Below are 26494 nucleotides of genomic sequence, written 5' to 3'. Positions count from 1 at the left end.
GGTTGCAGTCCCTGGAGGCCTCGGCAATGGGAGTATACGGACACAGCCATGAAGGTAACAGCTTCAACCAGCTTCAGTCTGTCCGTTCAAGTTTCAAAACTTGGTCCAGCTTAGATCAGTTGTCCACCCCTAGGAGGTGGCCAGAGGACATTGCACGTCGTGACTGCAGGGCCACCTCTGTCGTGGGGCTGTTCTCAAAGAAGGGCAGCTGTGGTGAGCTGGGCATTCACCTGATTGGCATTTGCTACACCACGTGCTCCTGTTGATGCTCTGCAAATGATTCTCTCCAGTTTAAATGAAAAGCTGAGGGCCGACTGGGTGCGGTGTGCCTGGCTCCCTCAGTGATGACGGCTGGGCGGGGTCTGGGGACCTGGCCCCGAGGGCGCCACCAGCTGAGATCTGCCTCGTCGGCGGAGGCTGGGCATTGGCCGCAGGACCCAGACTGGCCGCTGGATGAACACTCCAGGGCAGGGTAAGCGACCTGCACAGGCTCCTCTTAGGCAGGACCTGGACCTCGGAGGGCGGAAGTTGAGCCTTGGGCCCTTGCCCTTTCTTGTCAGAATAGAGAAAGACACTTGTTTTGGTGGAGATTTAGGGGAACATCATGACCTGACCGAGACCCGACCTCAAGAACAAAGGATCAGACACCAAGAAGTTAGCAACGACTAACCACGCCCCTCCCTCACCTTTCCTGCAGAAGGGCTTTGCTGGAAACTTTCAGGGAGTTCAGGGTTTTTAAGGCATGAGCCACCCGTCTCCTTGCGTGGCCCTGCAGTAAACCTTTCTCTGCTGCAAACTCCGACATTTTGGTATTGTTGAGACTCACTGTGCGTCAGGCACACGGACTTGCGTTCGATAACAGTTGTATTTTTAATTTCTTGAGGAACTTCCACACTGTTCTCCATAGTAGCTGTACCAGTTTACATTCCCACCAAAAGTGAACAAGGGTTCCTTTATTCCCCACATCCTTGCCAGCATTTGTCTTTTCTTATCTTTTTGATGATAGATATCCAAATAAAAATGCGGTGTACATGGTTTTGATTTGCATTTCCCTTATGACTAGTGACATTGAGTACCTTTTCATGAACCTGTTGGCCATTTGTGTGTCTTCTTTGGAAAAATGTCTTTTCAGGTCCTTTGTTCACTTTTTATTCGGGTTATTTGGCTTTTTGCTATTGAGTTGTATAAGTTCCTTGTTTGTTTTGGATATTAACCCTTTATCAGATATCGGTTTGCAAATCTCCTATTCCATAGGTTGCCTTTTCATTTTGTTGATGTTCCCTTTGCTGTGCAGAATCTTTTAAGTCTGATATCCCACTTGCTTACTTTCCTTGATTTGCCTTTGCTTTTGGTGTCAAACCCAAAAAATCATTGCCAACACCAATGTCAAGGAGCTTATGCCCTGTATTTTCTTCTAGGAGTTTTATAGTATCTGATCTTACCTTCAAATCTTTAATCCATTTTGACTTGATATTTTATATGATGAAGATAGGGGACAGTTTCATTTGTTTGCAAGTGGATATTCAGTTTTCCCAGCACCATTTCTTAAAGATACTATTCTTTTCTCATGGTATATTCTTGGCTCCTTTCTCAAAAATTAATTGGCAATATAAGCCTCAGGGTTTAATACTGAGCTCTAATTCTATTCCAATGATCTCTCTCTGTTTTTAATGACAATACCATACTGTTTTAATTACCACAGCTTTGGAATATAGTTTGAAATCGGGAAGTGTGGTACCTCTGCCTTTGATCATCTTTCTTACAATTGCTTTGGCTATTCAGGGTCATTTTTGATTCCATACAAATCTTGCAATTGCTTTATTCTATCTCTGTGAAAAATGTCATTGGAATTTTGATAGGGGTTGCATCAATAGCGTAATATGGATATATATATATATTTTTTGGTATGCAGGCCTCTCACTGCTGTGGCCTCTCCCGTTGCGGAGCACAGGCTCCGGACGCGCAGCGGCCATGGCTCATGGGCCCAGCCGCTCCGCGGCATGTGGGGTCTTCCCGGACCGGGGCACGAACCTGCGTCCCCTGCATCGGCAGGCGGACTCTCAACCACTGTGCCACCAGGGAAGCCCTGTATACAGATCTTTTACTTCCTTGGTTAAATTTATTCCTAAGTAATATATTCTTTTTGATGCCATTGTAAATAGAATTATTTTCTTAATTTCTGTTTCTAATAGTTTGTCGTTAGTGTATGGAAATGCAACTGATTTGTATATACTGATTTTGTATTCAATTTCACTGAATTCATTGATTAGTTCTAACATATTTTTGATGGAGTCTTGAGTGTTTTCTATATATAATACGATGTCATCTGCAAACAGAGATAATTTTACTTTTTCCTTTGCAATTTAGCTGCTTTTTTCCCCTTTTTCTAGCCTAACTGCTCTGGGTAGGACTTATAGTAATGTGTTGAACAAAAGTGGCTGGAGTAGTCACCATTTTCTTGTTCATGATCTTAGAGAAAAGCCTTCAGTCTTTCACCATTGAACATGATGTTAGGTGTGGGCTTCTCATATCTGGCCTTTATTATGTTGAGGTAAGATCTTCTATACCCAATTTATTGAGAGTTTTTATCATAAATGGATGTTGAATTTTGTTCAGTGCTTTTCTCTGCATCTATTAAGATGATCATATAGTTTTTATCCTTCATTTTGTTAACATCATATAGCACATTTATTAATTTGTGTTTGTTGAACCATCCTAGCATCTCTGGAATAAATCCCACTTGATTATGGTGTATGATCCTTTTAATGTGCTGTTGAATTCAGTTTGCCAGTATTTTTTTTAAAACTTTTGCATCTGTGTTAATCAGGGATATCAGCCTGTAGTTTTCTTGTGTTGTCTGTGTCTGGTTTTGTTATCAGGGTAATGCTGGCCTCATAAAATGAGTCTGGAAGTGTGTCTTCTTCAGGTTTTTGGAAAAGTTTGAGAAGGACTGATACTAATTTTTCTTTAAATATCTGGTAGAATTCACCAGTGAAGCCATATCCTCTTGATGAATTGATTCCTTCATCATTATGTAATGAGCTTCTTTGTCTCTTGTTAACATTTTTGGTTAACATCTATTTTGTCTGACCTAAGTGTATTTAACCCTGCTTTCTTGTAGTTTTTGTTTGTGTGGAATATCTTTTTCCATCTCTTTACTTTTAGCCTGTGTGTCCTTAAAGCTGAAGTGAGTGTCTTGTAGGTAGCGTACAGTTGGGTTTGTTTTTTTATCCATTCAGTCCATCTCTGTCTTTTGATTTGAGAATTTAATCCATTTACATTTAAAATAATTATTGATAGGTACGGGCTTACTGTTGCAATTTGCTCCACTGTTTTCTGGCTGTTTTTTAGTTCCTTTTTTCCTTTCTTCCTCTCTTGCTCTCTTCCTTTGTGATTTGAAGAGTTTCTGTAATGATATGCTTTGATTCCTTTATTGTTTTTGCTTCTACTGTAGGTTTTTGCTTTGTGGTTACCATGAGGCTTATACAGAACATCTTATAGGTATAACAGTCTATTTTAAGCTGATAACAACTTAACTTAGAACGCATACAAAAGCTCTACATTTTTACACTCCCTCTCCCACATTTTATGTTTTTGATGTCACAATCTTTTTATAAATCTTTTTATACTGTATATCCATTACCTAATTATAGTTATTTTAAATAATTTTGTTTTTCAACCTTTGTACTAGAGTTATAAGTAATTTATCACCATTTTAATACCCACCATCATTATAATATTAGAGAATTGCAAATTTAACTATATATTTACCCTTACCAGTGACTTTTATACTTTCATATGTTTTTTGTTACTATTTTGATTTGCATTCTTTTACTTCAGCTCATAGAAGTCCCTTTAACATTTGTTGTAAGGCTGATCTAGTGGTAATAAACTCCTTCAGCTTTTTTTTTTTGTGTGTGTGTGTTACACGGGCCTCTCACTGTTGTGGCCTCTCCCGTTGCGGAGCACAGGCTCCAGACGCGCAGGCTCAGCGGCCATGGCTCACGGGCCCAGCCGCTCCGCGGCATGTGGGAACTTCCTGGACCGGGGCACGAACCCGTGTCCCCTGCATCGGCAGGCGGACTCTCAACCACTGCGCCACCAGGGAAGCCCACTCCTTCAGCTTTTGTTTGACTGGAAAACTTTTTATATTTCCTTCTGTTCTGAAGGACAGCCTGGCTGGGTAGACTATTTTTGGGGTATCATCCTACTCCATTCTAGACTGCAAGGTTTCTGCTGAAAAAATCTGCTCATAGTCCTATAAGGGTTCCCTTGTGCATAACAAGCTGCTTTTCTCTTGCTGCTTTTAATTTGACAATTTAATTATAATGCATCTCAGTATGAGTCTCTTTAGATTCATCTTATTTGGTACTTTCTGGGATTCCTGGACCTGGATGTCTGTTTCTTTCCCCAGGTTTGGGAAGTTTTCAGCCACTGTATCTCCGCATAAGCTTTCTGCCTCTTTCTCTCTTTCTTCTCCTTTTGGGACCCCCACAATGCACATATTGTTCTATTTGGTGGTGTCCCATAACTTCCTTAAGCTATCTTCACTTTTTTTCCAATCTTTTTTTTTTTCCTCCTCTTATTGGATGAATTCCACTGCCCTTTTTTTTTTTTTTTTTTTTTTTTCCGGTACGCGGGCCTCTCACCATTGTGGCCTCTCCCGTTGTGGAGCACAGGCTCCGGACGCGCAGGCTCAGCAGCCATGGCTCACGGGCCCAGCCGCTCTGCGGCATGTGGGATCTTCCTGGACCAGGGCATCGGCAGGTGGACTCTCAACCACTGCGCCACCAGGGAAGCCCCCAGTGCCCTTTCTTCTAGTTCGCTGATCCTTTCTTGCATTTGATGTAGTCTGTTTTTGAATTCCTCTATTGAACTTTTCAGTTCAGTTATTACATTCTTCAGGTCTCTGATTTCTCTTTCATACTTTTTAATATTTTCTGTCTCTCTATTGAAATATTGACTTTGTTCATGCACTGATCTTCTAACCTCGGTGAGCATCCTTATGACTGTTATTTTGAAGTGTCTGTTGGGTAAATCCTCTTTCATTGACATTGGTTTCTAGAAATTTATCAATAGCTTGTTCTTTTGTTTGGAACGTATTCCCGTGTTTCTTTGTTTTCTGATGCATCCTTTGTTGATTTCTGCACACTAGATAGAAGAGCCACTTCTCTGAGTCTTGACAGACTGGTCTTGTGTGGATGAACCTCATCAATCAGCCTGGGTGAAGCTCCTGGTTATCTTTCACATCTTTGTGATTGTCCAAGCTGCTGTCTTTGTTTTTAGTGGCTCCCAGTAGTTGGGAGTGTGCCAACACCTGTCAGTGTCCCAAAGGGGAGATTTATAGTACCTAGATGCAAGCTGATCGGAAACTGGACTCTCTGGAAGCAACTGGGAAAGTATGCAGTTGAACCCCTTCCAGGGAGAAACGTGAAACTGCGTGTTTTTACCTGCTCCCTCTGCACTGAGCCAGGTGTGTAGCCATGGGAGTATTCCTGTACTTCTTAACAACTGCTTCTGTAGTCCTATTTTCCGTGGTCCTGTGGGACTCATGAATACAAGCCCCACTGGTTATCAGAGCTGAGTGATTTGGGGGCCTACCCCTCAGGTGGCATCCTTAAAGGTTGGAGTGCTAGATGTGTGGTCTGTGGTCCAAATGGTTCACTCTCAGGGAGAAGCTGGGAGTTGGGGAGCTCCTTCCCCAGTCTGTGGTGCTATGCCAGGGGTGGGCTGTATGGCAACAGTGTGTCTCATCCTTTCCCACCTAGTTTGATATGGGCATTTTCTCTGTTGGCTGATGTGTAGGAGTCACTCATCTAGTTTCTGAATTTCTCTCAGAGGAAATTACTCCATGTGTAGTGTATATTCAGTGAGTCCATGAGAGGAGAGAAATTCAGGAGCCTCCTGTGTCGCCATGTTGGTCCAGAGCCCACTTCAAATGTGATTTTTAAAAAGAGTATTAGTAAAGGTGTTTAGGAACAGGGACTCTTATATTCTGTTGGAGAGCTGTAAATTAATAGACCATTTTTGGAGAACAATTTGACATCATATTAAAATTTAAAATACTTAATACCATTTGACTTAGAAATTCTATACCAGGAGTTAATCCTATGGAAGAAATTCAGAACCATAAAGAAAATCAATGGACAAGGGTTTTTGCCAAAGGATATGGTCGTGGTAATGAAAAAATAGCCACATCTTAATTCTCCATCCCTTGATTAAACTATAGTACTTCCAGGCAATGCAGTGGTCTATGCAGCCTTTAGAAAGGATATATTATTTTGAACCTAACTTCTCTTTTCTTGAAGACCTGTGAAGTTTTGAGGGAAAACACTTTAGTCTTTTGCTTCTCCTCTTTAAGGATATTTTAACCTCCTGGTTAAAAAAAAAAAAATGTCTCCAGGGCTAACCAGCTTTCCTCTAGCCTCTGGATTTGGCTGTCTGTATCTAGAGTACTTCAGTAGACATTTTCTGTCTCCTGTAACGTCATCCTGCTTTTCATATTCATCCTTAAGACTGGGAAACATCTGGCTGGACTTGGGCAATGCCATCCAGTGATTTATAAATTAGCTCTCAAACTGAGAAGAAATATTTGGGTAAACTTAATAGACAGAAACCTTGTATCCAGAAGGACGTTAGCTGGGAAAGGGCTTGAAGGAGAGAAAGATGTGTACCTTCAGCGGGGTGAGGTCCACGGCAGCACAGAAGCTGAGACTTCCATTCCTTCCGGTGAACCAGAAATCCTGCCACACCAGGGACTTTTGTCTCAGCCCCAGTGGCTTTCAGGATCTGTTTATGTCCAGGCTGGCCTACCTTGCTGTGTGCCCTGCCTGGATGCTGACACAGTAGCTTTCCTCCTTTACGTCCCATTTCCCCATTGCCTCCTTCAGCTCGTCTGAGATGAGCTCTCAGGCCAGCGTACCAGCTAGACGGCCCTCGCCGTTGCCCCGGGAGAAGTCTATAGGCACAAAGGCAAAGCATCTAAACTCTTTGGAACCCAAAACCAGCTTTTGGGAAGAGGATGCCTCCTGCTTACTCGTAATTGCCCCATTTAGGAAAAATACCAGACACTGAGACAGCATCCCCCATTCCCTCTGTATGCATGATGCTTGAGTGGCAAACGGCATTAGGGAGGCACATTATTGTTTAATCAGCACACTTCAATTATGCCTTCTATTTGACTATGAATAATTAACCAGTTAAATATTAAGTAATTCACTGAGTGAAATAGATTAGAAAACAAACTCATAAATGTCTTCTGTATTCATCCCCTCTTTTCACAAGGTCCAAGCCAAAAGCTGGAACACTAATCATAAAGGTAGTGACACAGCAATAATTACCTTCTGCGGAGCACCTACTCTGTGCCAGACCCGGTGCTAGGTACTTTGTGTATTTATCACTAACCCTTTCAGTAATCCTGTGAGATAGGGTTACTAACACAAGTTTACAGATGAGGCCACCAATAGTCAAAAAAGGAAACTTGCCCAGGGTCATTCTTCTGGTTCATGGCAGGGCCAGCATTAGGCAAGTTTAGCCAGTATTAAACTCCAACTCCAAGCCTGTTCTGTTCCACCATTCTACTTCCCTGTAATTGAGACACGGGTTTCATCAAATGCACATTTCCAGATTGTCTGTCTGTGGAAAGAAGTTCAGGAACGTGTTAAGCGGAAAGCATGGCCAAGAACGTAATTATGACCCTCCTCTCCTTCTAGCCTCCGTGGCCTTCCTTTCTGTCCCAAACCATAGCATCTTTCCCCTTAGATGCCTGTGAAAGAGCAGTTTGATTATTGCAAGCCACAGCTAGTTCAAAGATTAATTACAACCTTTATGTCTTTACCAGGGCAAATTTCTGAGCGTTTGCGCTACCACTGAGAGGTGTTGTGTAGATCAGAAGTCAGGTGACAGTGGCATCATTAATAACATGACCTTCCTCACAAGCTGGTCAGAAATTTGACTCACTTCTTGTAAATCTAGACTTAGCATGATTTATTCTCAGAAATGATACGGGAAAATACCAGCCCAAGATTCAGAATTTGGGGAAAACTCTTAATGCCCCTCAAATGCTTTAGTATTTTCTTTAAAGCATTTTTTTAAATTTAAGATTAGACCAATGAGTGCCTCTTAGCGGGAGCACAGGGTTTGTAGGAGTGTAGGAAACTAGCAGGTGCCTGTGCATTGGAGCAGGAATTCAGGGGCGAAGTTGTCACCTGGGTTTAACAAGAGTCGTTAAGTTCCTGCAGCTGTACACTCAACATCAAAACCATTTCCTTTACATTCTGAGAACCCAGCGTAGATTCCACTACTTTTTTTTTTTTTTTTTTTTGCGGTACGCGGGCCTCTCACTGTTGTGGCCTCTCCCGTTGCGGAGCACAGGCTCCAGACGCGCAGGCTCAGCGGCCATGGCTCATGGGCCCAGCCTCTCCACAGCATGTGGGATCTTCCCGGACTGGGGCACAAACCCGCGTCCCCTGCAACGGCAGGCGGACTCTCAACCACTGCGCCACCAGGGGAGCCCGATTCCACTACTTATAACATTTTAATACAGCGTTCTGTTCTAGAAAAAAATCCCCAAATTAAAGCATGGGAATGATAGTACTCTTTAAATATATTCATTTTAAATGAATAGGCTTCATCTAAAATGAATCTTAGAAGTGTGTGGTTTTTATTGTTCCAAAAGGTCCCAAGTACATAGATAGAAGAGGGAAAGCACTTAACACAGAGGGACAAGAGAATAGGACAGATCACGTCCACCTTCCTTCTGCTAAAGAAAACAACACAACTGCATCCAGAACAAGAAATCTTCAGAAAAGTCCAAAATGAAGAAATCAGCGTGAGATAATTTTAAGAGTGACAGTTAGGGCTCCCCTGGTGGCGCAGTGGTTGAGAGTCCGCCTGCCGATGCAGGGGACGCGGGTTCGTGCCCCAGTCCGGGAAGATAACACGTGCCGTGGAGCGGCTGGGCCCGTGAGCCATGGCCGCTGAGCTTGCGCGTCCGGAGCCTGTGCTCCGCAACGGGAGAGGCCACAACAGTGAGAGGCCCGCGTACCGCAAAAAAAAAAAAAAAAAAAAGAGTGACAGTTATATCGACTTCAGTCAAGGCTCTTATCCTTTCCATGAAGAGTCCAGAGTTTGCAGGGGCCACTGAAGTCAGGTGGGTGAGAGGTCCGGGTCTCCAGCAAATGGGACTGATTTCCTTACAATGAATCACACTCTTTACAATGTGAAGGAAATAAGGAAAGGCCAGACACCGCACGGCCTCAGCTTTGTGAGAACTGGAAATCGTGCAGACGATTTGTGGGAGCGAATGGGCAGCACAGGTGTTAAGGAGCCCTTGGAGTTTTGGTTTGAAGGTTTGCTTTGTATTTGTCAGCACCCAATGCTCGCCCTCCTGCCGTAAGCCCCTGGAGTCATACTGTTGTCTCATGCATGTGTTCTCCAGTCTGCGAGACCTGATTTGAAAGCTGCTTCTCGATTTGATTCCAGTTATCTTTACCTATGTGGTCCACCCTCCGTTTTATCCATTGGTGATTAACCTCATTGAGAGCAGAGGAAGGACAGCGACAAGTTAAACAGCTTGGGTGTTGCAGTGAATTAGAGCAGTCAGTGTTCCAATCGGAGATTCTCTCACCCAGGGGAATGCATGCGACCAGAAAATAGACAGACAGCAACTGGGAATCCCCTTCTCAGGCCAATTTTAGTTCAAATTGGACATATGCCTGGCTTTTCAGTTAAAGAAACAAGATTTCATTGTGATTTTGGGTAACCCTATTTTTACAGATTTCCATTGGTTATTTGCATGTTTTTAATTATAGCAGCCTAAGCGTTACTAAGAAAAATAGGTTTTTACAGACTCACAGACATAGAGAACAGACTTGTGGTTGCCAAAGGGGAAGGAGAGTAGGGGGAGGGATGGATTGGAAGTTTGGGATTAGCAGATGCAAACTATTATATATAGAATGGATAAACAACAGGGTCCTACTGTAGAGCACAGGGAACTACATTCAATATCCTGCGATAAACCATAGTGGAAAAGTATATGAAAAAGAATGTATGTATAGGTGTAACTGAATCACTTCGCTGCATGGCAGAAATTGACATAACACTGTAAATCAGCTATACTTCAATAAAATAATTTTTTTAACAAAGGAAAAATAGGTTTTTAAAAATCTTAGTGAAGAAAATATTTTTATTTTTCAGCAGCTACTGTTTTTCCAGAAGCTTTCCATCAGTGGTTGTGAATGCACTATACTTACTACTTTTTTCAAAGTATAGGTCCCTCTACTGTGGTAACAGAATGAGGATGTTTTTGCGTTTTTGTGGATTTAGGGGCCAAATTAGAGATTTTGACTGTGACCTCCTTGTTCTAAGCCCAAGTCTGCCTAGGCTTCAAGTCTGACCTGGTGTCTGTGTTTACAGTCCGGGAGCGGATTGACAATTAGAATGTACTTTCCGGTTCTGTCAGGGGAGGAGCGTGTTTCTCCCACTTTATCTCGCCCAATACCCGGCCGGTACTCTGCCTCCTAAGTACAGGCCTGCAGGAGTGTTTTCCTTTCACCAGACACGGTGCTCCTGTTAGCTTCCAGCATTGAAAGGATATGCAGTGTAATAAAAATTACCGCGTTCTGTTGTTGGCGACATTTATCTGATAGGAGTGTCATAACATGAATAATACGTGTGAAAGAACTACAGTGCTGAGTGATGGTTCTGAGACGGAAACCGAAAATAAAACAATGCTCTGATCTGCAGTAACCACTGCCACACATAATAATCAACTCTGGCGTTTTGCATTTGACAGGATTAATTCAGTGTTTTATTTTGAAAAGAGTTTCTGAGCACAGAGCATTCTGGAGTTTACTGTGGTCACGGGCCAGGCCTGTGGATGTGGACCCTGAGTTGGCAGTGGTTGTGAAGACATTGCTGAGAGGGAGAAGGAAGTAATTTAATCTCTCTCAAACCTGGCAGCAGTCGTATGTGTTTGGTGGGACAAGTATAATTTATTGTCGCCACCATTTTACAGGCGAGAAAAGAGAATCCCAGAGAGATTAAATGAATGATTAAATGATCCTATTGTTTTACCCATTGTGTAGGCCTTTGAGAAGTTACGAGAGAGTTATAAGACACGATCCCTTCCCTCAAAGAGGTTATCATCTAGTAGGGGTCAAAAAGTTTATAATCTAATACCAGTAACCCATAAAATGAAAACTCACAGCCCCAGGTAGCCTGTAAACGTTAAAGTGACACAAATCGTGGGAAAGGCAGAGGGGGGTGGACAGCCCTCGCTGAGGACAGCACTGGTCAGTGACCTGATTCAGAGAGAGGCCGGGGGTGAGAAAAAAATGAAGAAGTAAGTGAAGTTGGAATCACATGAAAGGAAAACTGAACGATGTCAGGACAGGAAAATCTCGGGCAGGACAGGAAGCAAACCCATTGGTTTTGGAGGAGGAATGTAATAGGAACGTAGCAGACCAGTAACCCTGCAGTGGTCCTTGATGGTGCCCTATGACAGAGCATCCTTAGTGTTTGGAGCAGGGTCGCTGGAAGCCACGTGGCATGGTAACTGTTTCAGATAAAACACCTCTGTGGCTGTGACCAAGGCAGAATGCACTGGGGAAACGGTAGCCAGGGAGAGAGACCAGGGGAAGTGTTTTTCTATTCACTGAATCTAATAGGAAAGTTAACATACAGTTTAAATTTGTTCTGATTTCATCTTTTTGCAAACTCAATATACTTGCAGCTCTTCATAACTGAATGTTTTGAACTCCAAGATTAGATTTCAGGCTAAAATTCAATTTTTGTTTCTTATCTTTTTTGATAACAAAGAGCTACGGTGCTTAGTGAATGGATACCATAATCCTCCAGCCATTTGTCCTGAGACAGGCTGATGCAGGTGACATCAGAGCAAGTGGGTAGCTACACAGGGTGGAGGTGGGGTGCAGAATGGGGACACGAGAGTCTGCTCACCTTGAAGCTGTGGATTCTTGGGGCTTGTGGTCAGTCTTGCTGTTCAGTGGACAGGAAAATGGCAACTAGCCCATGTGCCCCATGGCCTTCTGAAGATGGTATATGGAGGAGAGAGAAAGCTGGACAGTTAATAAAAGGCAGTATTCTATACCCCAATCATTTAACCTCTTCTGTTCTTTCATTTAGGACAAAAGTGAGTGTATTTGCTATAAAAAGACTTGGCATTTTAAGTCTATTTAAGAAATAAGATACTCTGAAATATGTCCCTTGAGTAGCTAGACATTTGCTTAGGGAGCTTAACACAATAAGGCTGTGTGAAGACAGATGTATGGATTCTTTTTTTTTTTTTTTTACCGAAGTATAGTTGATTTGCAATGTTCTGTTTCAGGTGTGATTCACAAAGTGATTCAGTTGTACATACGTATATATATATTCTTTCTCAGAGTCTTTTCCATTACAGGTTATTACAAAATATTGAATATAGTTCCCTGTGCTATACAGTAGGTCCCTGTTGTTTATTTTCTTGATAAATATATAGGAGTGTGTAGCTGCCAATCCCAAGTTCCTGATTTGTCCCTCCCCCTCTTTTCCCCTTTGGTAACCATAAGTTTGTTTTCTACGTCTGTGAGTCTGTTTCTGTTTTGTAATACGTTCATTTGTGTCATGTCTTTACATTCGTAATCCTGTCAGTTGGCTAAGGAATGTAGACTCAAAAGTGAGGACCTCCCAGTGCTGGGGGATAGGATGTGCCCTCACTTCCAAGTGACAAGAAAATCAAAAAGAGAGAAGGGCAGACAGATCCTGGCAGTGGCAGGGAAGTTTACGAGATCAGAAGGTAGCTACCCAGACCTGGGAGTAATCAGCTTCAAACACTGTATTTCTCTTCCTGTCTTACCTGTGGTTCAGGAAGTGGGTAAAGGACAGCCAAGTGGAGGGAGGAGGAGCAAAGCAGTGATGAGGGGATGGTTGAGGTTAGGTGGTCAGGAGCAGTGATGGGGGTGGGGACCCGTGGATGCAGTGGTGTGGGATCCATGGCCTAGCAATGACACAGGTTCCTTTCCCTGTGAAGAAAATAATCCCAAGCAAACTAAGTGAAGTTTTAGCAGCTACGAAAAGTTTTACCTTTGCTTTTATTTTAAATCACTGCCAGAAATAAGGTACAAATTAAATACGTTTTTAAAAATCAGATCTTCCCTCACTGACTGCTATTATTATGTCAGAGATCTGTTCTGATGAGAAAACTTAAGGACGTTTTTTACAGGATAAAGTACAAGTCATACTTAGGAATCATAATAGTCTCTTTAAATAACTTACAGTTTTAGTAATATATAGTTTGTATTAATTATTACTAGCTTAATTACAGATTACATTTGCACAATACTTCATTATTTTATCAAAACACTTTCCCAGATACTCTGTCATCTCAGATTCCCAACATCTAAAACACAGAGAGAAATTCTATTTCTCATTTTAGAGAGAATTCTGAAAATCAGCTTGGTATTAATCAGCTGGTTTTTATTGAATGATTAAACACAAGGGAACCATGCTCATATATATGAGCTCTCATTTAATCATTCAGTCCCCATGATTCAACCATGATATAGTTAACACCTACGTTTCCTCTGGTTCAGAGATGATGCCCCAAACTGAGATCTGATTGATTCCGGAGTCTTTGGTTTGAAATCACTACAATTGGCTGAAGATGTGACTTACCTAAGCTCACTGAGCTAGTAAGTGATGGAAGAGGAAATAAAAATAGTCTATTTTCCCTCAATTTTCCCATGTAACCCTAATGGAGAATTTTAATACGATGAATAATCAGTCTTAAAAACTCATTGCACAGTAAATAAAAACAAATATATTTAAATGGTTGCTATAAATAATTCTTATGTTTTGGGAAATTCTAACAGATTTGTTTTAAGCAAGCTGTCTTACTATTTCTTTGTATATTTAGTAGTACTCATTAGACGGAAAGATCACCTGGAAATACTTAGTTATAATTAAAGTAATGTTAGCAAGCAATTTTGCATTGAAATATAGGTGTTCAGTTCAATTTAACAAGTTAATTTTGGGCAAGGTGTTTTATTTAGTCTACACAAAGATGAGCAGACAGTATCCCTCTTGGAGGAAATGTTCAGTCCTTCTTTAGAGGACTGTTCCTGAAAGAGATTGTTAGGATTCCTAAGCATGATTTTTATTCTGCATTGGGGGAAGGGTATCAGAAGAGGAGGAAATGGTTGAATGCAGATTGAGGTATATACTCATAAAACTACAACACAAAAAGGAATGTAACAGTTACTGTGAAAAAGAAAGGAAAAGAAAGTGCCTTGGAGGAGGATGAGAAGGGAGCTCTCATATCATATTGGAACAGAAGGGGAATCAGCAGAGGCTTCAAGACAGATGTAATATTTGAGATGACCCTTCATGGATGGCTAGAAATCCAAAAGGCATGTGGCGATAGGGCATTCACACACAAAGGGGTTGCTGTAAGTAAAAGCAGAGACGGTAGTTTGTCTTACATGTAGTGTGTGTAGTTTAACCAAAAGGCACAAGGCTGAAAACTAGGACCTTGTTGTAGAAGGTCTCGAATGCAGTAGAGTAAAAAACAAATACCAGACTGGTACTAACACGATAGATTGTGCAAGTATCAGTGGTGGCAGTTAATCTTTTTGAGTTTTGACTTCCTCACCTGCAATATGGAGATGATAATAATTACATTAAGGGTTGGATGTCAATGAGAAAACTTGTGTGGAATTAGTACTCTGAAAACCATAAAACGCAACCAGTGGCATCATCACCATCGTTATTGCTGTGTACATGATGGTATATGAAGATTGTAGAGCAGGGGAGCTTTTTGTTTGGATCTGCACTTAAGGAGAATTAAGTTGGCAGGGATGTGTAGGATTTATTAATAATGGAAGAAAGAGAACCATCAGAAACCATTGATGAGAGGAGATGGATTCAATATGGCAGAGTAGAAGGACGTGTGCTCACTCCCACTTGTGAGAGCACTGGAATCACAACTAACTGCTGAACAATCATCGACAGGAAGACATTGGAACTCACCAAAAGAGATACCCCACATCCAAAGACAAAGGAGAAGCCACAGTGAGATGGTAGGAGGGGCGCAATCACAATCAAATCAAATCCCATGACTGTTGGGTGGGTGACTCACAAACTGGAGAACAGTTACACCACAGAAGTCAACGCACTGGAGTGAAGGTTCTGAGCCCCACATCAGGCTTCCCAACCTGGGGGTCCAGCAACGGGAGGAGGAATTCCCAGAGAATCAGACTGAAGGCTAGCGGGATTTGATTACAGGACTTTGACAGGACTGTGGGAAACAGAGCCTCCACTCTTGGAGGGCACACACAAAGTAGTGTGCACATCAGATCCCAGAAGAAGGAGCAGTGACCCCATACCTGCAGGTGTTGGACCTACCTGCTAGTGTTGGAGGGACTCCTGCAAAGGCAGTGGGCGGCTGTGGCTCACCACTGGGACAAGGACACTGGGAGCAGAAGTTCTGGGAAGTACTTCTTGGTGTGAGCCCCCCCAGAGTCTGCCATTAGCCCCACCAAAGAGCCTGGAGCTGCCAGTGCTGGGTCACCTCAAGCCAAACAACCAACAGGGAGGGAACCCAGCCCCACCAATCTGCAGACAAGTGGATTAAGTTTTACTGAGCTCTGCCCACCGGAACAACACCCAGCTCTACGCACCACCAGTCCCTCCCATCAGGAAGCTTGCACAAACCTCTTAGATAGCCTCATCCACCAGAGGGTAGACAGCAGAAATAAGAAGAACTACAGTCCTGCAGCCTGTGGAACGAAAACCACATTCACAGAAAAATAGACAAAATGAAAAGGCAGAGGACTATGTACCAGATGAAGGAACAAGATAAAACCCCAGAAAAACAACTAAATGAAGTGGAGATGGGCAACGTTCCAGAAAAAGAATTTAGAATAATGATAGTGAAGATGATTCAGGACCTTGGCAAAAGAATGGAGGCAAAGATCGAGAAGATGCAAGAAATGTTTAACAGGGACTTCCCTGGTGGTGCAAGGGTTAATAATCCACCTGCCAATGCAGGGGACATGGGTTCGATCTCTGGTCAGGGAAGATCCCACATGCCGTGGAGCAACTAAGCCCGTGCGCCGTAACTACTGAGCCTGCACTCTAGAGCCTACAAACCACAACTACTGAGCCTGAATGCCACAACTACTGAAGCCCACATGCCTAGAGCCCGTGCTCCACAACAAGAGAAGCCACCACAATGAGAAGACCGTGCACCGCAGCAAAGAGTATCCCCCGTTCAACACAACTAGAGAAAGCCCACGCACAGCAACGAAGACCCAATGCAGCCAAAAATAAATAAATAATAAATAAATTTATTTTTAAGAAAAAGAAGTGTTTAACATGTAGAAGAATTAAAGAACAAACATCTAGAAGAATTAGAGAACAAACAGAGAGAGATGAACAATACAATAACTGAAATGAAAAATAAACTAAAAGTAATCAATAGCAAAATAAATGAGGCAGAAGAACGGATAAGCAATCTGGAAGAAGGAATGGTGGAATTCACTGCCGTGGGACAGAATAAAGAAAAAAAGAATGAAAAGAAATGAGGACAGCCTATGAGACCTCTGGGACAACATTAAACTCACCAACATTCTCATATAGGGGTCCCAGAAGGAGAAGAGAGAGAGAAAGGACCCGAGAAAATATTTGAAGAGATTATAGTTGAAAACTTCTCTAACATGGGAAAGGAAATAGCCACCCAAGTCCAGGAAGCACAGAGAGTCCCAGGCAGGATAAACCCAAAAAGAAACAGACGACACACATAGTAATCAAAGTGACAAAAATTAAAGACAAAGGAAAATTATTAAAAGCAGCAAGGGGAAAATGACAAATAACATACAAGGGAAGTCCCATAAGGTTAACAGCAGAAACTCTACAAGCCAGAAGGGAGTGGCATGATATATTTAAAGTGATGAAAGGGAAAAACCTACAGCCAAGATTACTCTACCCAGTAAGGATCTCATTCAGATTCGACAGAGAAATTAAAAGCTTAACAGACAAGCAAAAGCTAAGAGAATTCAGCACCACCAAACCAGCTCTACAGCAAATGCTAAAGGAACTTCTCTAAGTGGGAAACACAAGAGAAGAAAAGGACCTACAAAAACAAACTCAAAACAATTAAGAAAATGGTCATAGGAACATACATATCGGTAATTACCATAAATATGAATGGATTAACTGCTCCAACCAAAAGACACAGGCTCACTGAGTGGATACAGAAACAAGAACCGTATATATGCTGTCTGCAAGACACCCATTTCAGACCTAGGGACACATACAGACTGAAAGTGAGGGGATGGAAAAAGATATTCCATGCCAGTGGAAATCAAAGGAAGCTGGAGAAGCAATACTCATATCAGATAAAATAGACTTTAAAGTAAAGAATGTTACAAGAGACAAGGAAGGACACTACATATGATCAATGGATCAATCCAAGAAGAAGATATAACAATGTTAAATATATCTATACCCAACATAGGAGCACCTCAGTACATAAGGCAAATGCTATCAGCTATAAAAGAGGAAACTGATGGTAACACAATAATAGTGGGGGACTTTAACACCTCACTTACACCAATGGACAGATCATGCAGGCAGAAAATTAATAAGGAAACACAAGCTTTAAATGGTACAATAGACCAGATGGATTAAATTGATATTTATAGGACATTCCATCTGAAAACAGCAGATTACACTTTCTTCTCAAGTTCACATGGAACATTCTCCAGGATAGATCATATCTTGGGTCACAAATCAAGCCTCGGTAAATTTAAGAAAATTGAAATCACATCAAGCATCTTTTCCATCCACAGCACTGTAAGATTAAAAATCAGTTACAGGGGAAAAACGTAAAAAACATAAATACATGGAGGCTAAACAATATGTTACTAAATAACCAAGAGACCACTGAAGAAATCAAAGAGGAAGTAAAAAAATACCTAGAGACAAATGACAATGAAAACACGACGATCCAAAACCTATGGGATGCAGCAAAAGCAGTTCTGAGAGCAAAGTTTATAGCAGTGCAATGCTACCTCAAGAAACAAGAGAAATCTCATATAAACATTCTAACCTTACACCTAAAGGAACTAGAGAAAGAAGAACAAACAAAACCCAAAGTTAGTAGAAGGGAAGAAATCGTAAAGATCAGAGCAGAAATAAATGAAATAGAAACAAAGAAAACAATAGCAAAGATCAATAAAACTACAAGCTGGTTCTTTGAGAAGATAAAATTGATAAACCTTTAGCTACACTCATCAAGAAAAAGAGGGAGAGGACTCAAATCAATAAAATTAGAAATGAAAAAGGAGGAGTTACAATGGACACTGCCGAAATATAAAGCATCCTAAGAGACTGCTACGAGCAACTCTATGCCAATAAAATGGACAACCTGGAAGAAATGGACAAATTCTTAGAAAGTTATAACCTTCCAAGACTGACCCAGGAAGAAATAGAAAATATGAACAGACCAATCACAAGTAATGAAGTTGAAACAGTGATTAAAAATCTTCCAACAAACAAAAGTCCAGGACCAGATGGCTTCACAGGTGAATTCTATCAAACATTTAGAGAAGAGCTAACACCCATCCTTCTCAAACTCTTCCAAAAAACTGCAGAGGAAGGAACACTCCCAAACTCATTCTATGAGACCACCATCACCCTGATACCAAACCAGACAATGATACTACAAAAAAAGCAAATTACAGACCAATATCACTGATGAATATAGATGCAAAAATCCTCAAGAAAATACTAGCAGACAGAATCCAACAACACATTAAAAGGATCACACACCATGACCAACTGGGATTTATCCCAGGGATGCAAGGATTCTTCAGTATATGCAAATCAATCAATGTGACACACCATATTAACAAATTGAAGAATAAAAACAATGTGGTCATCTCAATAGACGCAGAAAAAGATTTTGACAAAATTCAACACCAATTTATGATAAAAAAAACTCTCCAGAAAGTAAGCATAGAGGGAACCTACCTCCACATAATAAAAGCCATATATGACAAACCCACAGCAAACATCATTCTCAATGGTGGAAAACTGAAAGCACTTCCTCTCAGATCAGGAAGAAGATAAGGATGTCCACTCTCACCACTATTATTCAACATAGTTTTGGAAGTCCTAGCCACAGCAATCAGAGAAGAAAAAGAAATAAAAGGAATACAAATTGGAAAAGAAGAAATGAAACTGTCACTGTTTGCAGATGACATGATACTATACATAGAAAATCCTAAAGATACCACCAGAAAACTACTAGAACTAATCAATGAATTTGATAAGGTTGCAGGATACAAAATTAATGCACAGAAATCTCTTGCATTCCTATAAACTAATGATGAAAAATCTGAAAGAGAAATTAAGAAAACAGTCCCATTCCCCATTGCAACAAAAGGAATAAAATACTTAGGAATAACCCTACCTAAGGAGGTAAAAGACCTGTACTCAGAAAACTATACGACACTGATTAGAGAAATCAAAGATAACAAACAGCTGGAGAGATATACCATGTTCTTGGATTGGAAGAATCAATATTGTGAAAATGTCTGTACTGCCCAAAGCAATCTACAGATTCAGTGTAATCACTATCAAATTACCAATGACATTTTTTATGGAACTAGAACAAAAGATCTTAAAATTTGTATGGAGACACAGAGGACCCCGAATAGCCAAAGCAGTCTTGAGGGAAAAAAATGGAGCTGTGGGAATCAGACTCCCTGACCTCAGACTATACTACAAAGCTACAGTAATCAAGACAGTATGGTACTGGCACAAAAATGGAAATATAGATCGATGGAACAGGATAGAAAGCCCAGAGATAAACCCACCCACCTGTGGTCAAGTAATCTATGACAAAGGAGGCAAGGATACACAATGGAGAGAAGACAATCTCTTCAGTAAGTGGTGCTGGGAAAATTGGACAGGTACATGTAAAAGAATGAAACTAGAACACTCCCTAACACCATACACGAAAATAAACTCAAAATAGATTAAAGACCTAAATGTAAGACCGAACACTATAAAACTCTTAGAGGAAAACATAGGAAGAACACTCTTTGACATAAATCACAGCAAGATCTTTTTTGACCCACCTCCTAGAGTAATGGAAATAAAAACAAAAATAAACAAATGGGACCTAATGAAACTTAAAAGCTTTTGCACAGCAAAGGAAACTATAAGCAAGACGAAAAGACAGCCCTCAGAATGGGAGAAAATGTTTGCAAATGAATCAACAAAGGGTTAATCTCCAAAATATGTAAACAGCTTATGCAGCTCAGTATTACAAAAACAACCCAATCAATAAATGGGCCTACGACCTAAAGAGACATTTCTCCAAAGGAGACATACAGATGGCCAAGAGGCACATGAAAAGCTGCTCAGCATCACTAATTAATAGAGAAATGCAAATCAAAACTACAGTGAAGTATCACCTCACACTGGCTAGAATGGGCATCATAAGAAAATCTAGAAACAACAAATGCTAGAGTGGGTGTGGAGAAGAGGGAATCCTCTTGCACTGCTGGTGGGAATGTAAATTGATACAGCCACTATGGAGAACAGTATGGAGTTTCCTTAAAAAAACAAAAACTAAACTTACCATATGACCCAGCAATCCCACTACTGGGCACATGCCCGGAGAAAACCATAATTCAAAAAGACACATCCACCCCAATGTTCATTGCAGCACTGTTTACAATAACCAGGTCATAGAAGCAACGCAAATGCCCATTGACAGATGAATGGTTAAAGAAGTGGTACATATATACAATGGAGTATTACTCAACCATAAAATGGAACGAAATTGGGTCATTTGTAGAGGCGCGGATGGACCTAGGGACTGTCATATAGAGTGAAATAAGAAAGAGAGAAACAAATATCGTATATTAACACATATATGTGGAATCTAGAAAAATGGTACAGATGTGAACTGGTTTGCAAGGCAGAAATAGACACACAGATGTAGAGAACAAACGTATGGACACCAAGGGGGGAAAGTGGTGGTGAGGTGTGGTGAGAAGAATTGGGAAATTGGGATTGTCATATATACACTAATATGTATAAAATAGATAACTAATAAGAACCTGCTGTTTAAAACAATAAATAAATAAAATAAAATTTAAAAAATAAAGAAAAGAAACCATTAATGTCCTCTGGTTAAAAATAATGAAGGTGTGGTTAGGGTGGTAGTTCAGGTAACCAGAAAGCAAGGTAGAGACATTGCAGAGATACTCATTCAAAAACGTACTGAGCACCACCTGTCTTCCTGGACACAAATTCAGCAGGGCTGCTTAGCATCCTCTTCAAAAGAGACAACAGGGTCAGATAGAGGACAGAACAGGCAGGTACTTGGGGAGCAGAGGAGCGAGGGTCATAAAGGGACACTGGATCTTCCTTTGCTTTCCACTGGAGAAACCTTGGTAACATCAGGATGGAGAAGGGACACCTCGAGTGTCTAGGAGTTTGACCACCCAATGGCACATGTGTCACAGTGGGTGAGAGGTGATATAGGGTCAGTAAATCTTTCCCCGGTGGGTTTGAACATGCTCACTGTCCTTGCTCTCCGTGTGGGTCCGCGCTCTCTCTGGTGCTGGGGGGAGAGAGTTACCTAAGAAAAGAAGGCACAAGAGCAGCCTCAAGAAACTCTCCCTTCAGACACCTGACAGATTCCCTTTTCAACCTCCCGCCCCACAACCCAGGGAAGTGAGAAATTGTCTTTACCTAAAGAAAGAATTTCTTACTTTTCTCAAAGTGGATCAACTCCTGCCTCTGTACTTGCTTAGATTTGGAAGTGGAAGGAGTCAAGAAAAAGTGTTCAGACCTGATTTGTAAATTCCAAGTCACTTTCCTGGTAATCAGAAATGGATTCGATTTAATTCCACACTCATTTAGTGTATGCAAATATCTTCCAGGAGAAGGAACTGTAGAAAAATACTGGATGTTAATGCAACAAACCTCTCCCCACCTTGCTCTCTCTCACAGTTTAGTGAGAGTGTATGTCAAAAAGTATATGAAATATTACATGCTGAGCCTAAGTTGTGTTCTTAATACTGTTATAAAAATCACAGCACTCTCTCTTTATTTCATATGTGTAATTGGTTTTTTCACTTCTCCATGAATGACATTTTTATGAAGACCAAAATGATGTGTGGGACCTATTGGAAACTTACACTGATAGGAGTTTCTAATAAAATAAATAGCCCCGCTAATAATGATCCCTAATGTAAAAGTACTTTGTTCATTACTTCAGAAACTTCCTGTAAATTTTGTGGGAAGCAGCTCCCTTTGTATGGCATTTTACATAGAACTTTTACTACTGGGTTGTCCCTTTACTTAGGAGCTTAAATGAAATGGAAATGGGACAGGCTTGCAGATCTTTTTAAGGTATAAAGGGTTGATGGCAATAGCCACTGAACCAAGAATTGGGAAGATTAGGGAAAGAAATTATAAAAGTGGGTTTTAAATCCTTTTTTAAAAAAATCCCTTTCATTTCTATTCATCTCTTGTTCATTCCTTATCCCGTCTATGCTTATTAAGGCAGACTTGTGAAACTGCTTTGTATGCTACTGAGTTTAAATACTCTCTGTATTACAATGTTGTTTGTTTTTCCCTCCCTTTAGGAGATGACCTGGCTTCCACCACTTTCAGCTATTCCAGCGCCTGGAAAAGTGGAACCGAGCAAATTTCCATTTCCAAATAAGGTGAGATCCTGCGTTGCCCAGGTTGAATAGGCTTTTTACTCACACAGAGATTTTTAGTGGGCAGTGGGTTTCCCTTGATTGTCTTTTCCTCTGTAAATATTCCTGCTACAGGCACACGAATCTGATTTTCAACAGTTTGCAAGCATAGGTCTGTTCATTCCAAGGGAAGAAATCAAACTTGCAGTCCTACCTACCTCCACTTCCATACTTCCTGCAAAATATGATGAATATTACAATTATCATGTTATCTAAAAACACTTGTGAAGTTGAAATGCATCTTACGATCATTTTATACATCCAGTGTGATTGTATGTCTTGGTTTTTCCTGAAAAGCTATTATTAAATTAATGATGTATTTTAAAATCAGTGTCTTAGAATTGAGGACATGAAGTATATAATTTCTCGGTTATCTTTTATAAAGCTGAAAATATTTTCTAGAACTTAAAAAAAATGATTTCCATATTTTCTAAGAACCAGCATACACAGAATATCAGCTACAAAATATATTTAAATTATACGTGAGTCTAATAAGTTTTGATTTTTATTAACCATCCAACACGTAATTACATATTCATTACAAAGGTGAAATTATGCACATAGAAGAAGCAAAATATGAAAGTTTCTCATGCCCTTGTCCAGATTTTACTTCCCTACCCACAGATGACTATCAAGAGTCTGGTGTGTACCATTTCAGTCATTTTCCCTGTGTGTTACATACACATATGTGCATATGCAGTTTTTTAAAAATCCTAAATGGTACTAAAAGTACTTTTTCTAAGAGTAGACTTTTTTCCAGATACACACAGTACATAAATATCATTGCTAAATATTAACATCACAACGTTCTAAAGTAAATTATTGAAATAATAGTTCATTATTATCACAGTGGTAAATGCCAGTCTAAGTGTCGGTTTTTATTTCCCTTAACAAGGCGTATTTAGAGATCTTCCCAAGTGAATATGTAGAGATTTTCTTACTTTTTCTTAACAGCAGCAAAATATCTCATAGTGTGAATTTGCTGTAATTGCTGTCCTTTAATGGATATTGAGACTGTTAATGGTTTGCTGTTAACACAAACACTGTTACAACACACAGTTTTTGTAAGTGCCTCTGTGTGTGCCTCTTATTCAGTGTCTCTTGTCCAGACACCTAGAACAGGAGCTGGGGTGCTGGAGGCATCAGAAGCCTTATTTACCCTTGACTATGTTTCAAGAGTATTTTTTTATGAATCTTTGCCAGTGTTTAATATTATCTGGTTTTTTATCATCGTGTCTGTAGTATGGATGAAAAACTGTTATTTCGTTAATTTGCACTTCTCCAGTAATTTCTGAGTTTGAGCATTGACTGTTTTTCCTTTGCAAATTGCCCATTCATGTCCATTGCCACTTTAAAAAAATGATTCGTAGGAACTCCTTATATCTTACTCATTTGCCTGTTCTATATGATGCAACTATTTTCTTGCAACCTTACTTATGTACCTTTTATACTAGCAAAGTGTTTAAATTTTCATGTCAGAGAAAAAAGATCTTTCCCGGCCCAACATTCTAACAACGTTCTCTATTTTATTGTAATTCTTTTATAATTTTTGTTTTTAGGTTTAAACATTTTGTTTGCATTGGTGTGTTATAGGATTCTAGCCTTATTCTTTTCATTGGTTGAGTAGATGATGGCAACACTATCAACAAATTAGCCCATCTTCCCCCCACTGGTTTGAAATACCACCTACGTCAACAACTGAAAGTCTCATAAATACACAGTTTTGTTTCAGGACTGTCTATTCTGTTCTTTTGATATATTCATCTCATTCTTTCCCAATAACTCATTGTTTAAGTCAGAGGTCAAATAACTTTTTATTTAAAGAATCAGATAGTAAATGGTTTAGGCTTTGCAGACAATATCTGAATGAATGAATGTGACTATGTTCAAATAAAACTTTATTTACAGAAACACAATTAGTAAAGAAGTCTTACAACTCAATAATAGAAAGAGAACTCGTTTTAAGAATAGGCAAAGGATTTAAAAAGACATTTCTCCAAAGGTGATCTACAGATAACTAATAAACATATGAAAAGACACTATTGCTATCATTTAGGAAATGCAGATCAGAACTACCATGAGATACTCCTTCCTACCTACTTAAAGGGGTAAAATCAAAGACAGACAATACCCAGTGTTCACACGAGTGTGGAGAAATTGGAACCCTGATGTCAGTTGCTGGTGGGATCTTAAATGGTGCAGCCTCTTTGAAAAAGTTTCAACATTTCCTCAAAGGTTAAACATTGCATTATTGTATGACCCGGCAATTCCACTCCTAGGTATATCCCCAAGAGAATTGAAAACACACGTCTGCAAAAAATCTTTTACACGCATGTTCACAGCAGCATTGTTCATAACAGCCAAAAAGTGGAAACAATACAAATGTGCATCAACTGATGAATAGATAAACAAAAGTGATACATCTTTATAATGAAATATTATGCCACATAAAAAGGAACGAAGCATTGATACATGATTCAACATGGATGAACCTTGAAAATATGCTGAGCAAAGGTGAAAGACCTTTCAACTTTGTCACACCTTGTCACAAATGACAAGACCTTTCACCTTTGTCACACCTTGTCACAAATGACAACATGTCCAGAAGAGGCAAATGCAGAGAGACAGGAAATAGAGTAGTGGTCGCTTACAGCTTAGGGGTAGGGAGAGAGGGTTGAGTGACAGCTAAAGGATAAAAGCTTTCTTTTTGAAGTGCTGAAAATGTCCCAAAGTCCCTTAATAAGAATGATTCCAATGTGTTATTGTTAAATATAATAATTTCTTATTCTGTGTCCAGCTGAGGGTACTTCCTTCTATTTTTCTAGCTTTCTGAATATTTTAAAGGTTTGAATTTTCTTTCCATTTAAAAAAATTAAGGTATAATTTACAAACAGGCACTTCCCTGGTGGCACCGTGGTTAAGAATCCACGTGCCAATGCAGGGGACATGGGTTCAAGCCCTGGTCCAGGAAGATCCCACATGCCTCGGAGCAACTAAGCCTGTGCGCCACAACTACTGAGCCTGTGCTCTGGAGCCCACGAGCCACAACTGCCAAAGCCCGCATGCCTAGAGCCCGTGCTGAACAATAAGAGAAGCCGCCGCAATGAGAAGCCTGCACACCGCAATGAAGAGTAGCCCCCGCTCGCCACAACTAGAGAAAGCCCGCACGCAGCAATCAAGACCCATTGCAGCAAAAAAAAAAAAAAATAGGTGACTTTACAGAGTGTGGGGACATTACATGATTTTAATAATGCTTTTCTTTCAAAAAGTTCACAATAAGTGCTGGTAACGTATCTTGTATCGGACTTCCCTGGCAGTCCAGTGGCTGAGACTCCGTGCTCCCAATGCAGGGGGCCCAGGTTTGATCCCTAGTCGGGGAACTAGATCCCACATGCTGCAACTAAGAGTTCACAGGCCGCAACTAAAAGATCCCACAACTAAGACCTGGCACAGACAAATAAATAAATAAATATTTAAAAAAAATTTTATCTTGTATCAATGAAATAAGACTTCATTAGTGTCATTTCTACTCTGACAAATCACCATAAACTTAGTGACTCACGACAACATAAATTTATTATCTTACAACTCTGGAAGACAGAAGTCTGAAATCAGTTTCACGGAGCTAAAATTGAGGTGTGGTCAGGGCTACGTTTCTTCTGAATGTTTTAGGGAAGAGTTTGTTCTCTTGTCTTTCTCGGCTTCTA

At 40.5% G+C, this 26494-nt stretch overlaps 1 protein-coding gene across 2 annotated transcripts in view; it reads left to right on the top strand.

The window, feature by feature from the left end:
- Nucleotides 1–26494, top strand: part of AFF3 (ALF transcription elongation factor 3) — a 558275-nt gene that overhangs the window by 342533 nt on the left and 189248 nt on the right. For both annotated transcript variants that reach the window (XM_082672922.1, XM_082672923.1), the window contains one exon: nt 22671–22751. In XM_082672922.1, the coding sequence (XP_082529048.1) occupies nt 22671–22751 (81 nt within the window). The remainder of the gene's footprint in view (nt 1–22670; nt 22752–26494) is intronic.

Source organism: Grampus griseus, assembly GCF_964374135.1.
Source record: "Grampus griseus genome assembly, chromosome: 15".
Classification (NCBI taxonomy): domain Eukaryota; kingdom Metazoa; phylum Chordata; class Mammalia; order Artiodactyla; family Delphinidae; genus Grampus; species Grampus griseus.
The sequence above is the reverse complement of the archived record's forward strand: the minus strand, read 5'-3'. Positions and strand labels throughout refer to the sequence as shown.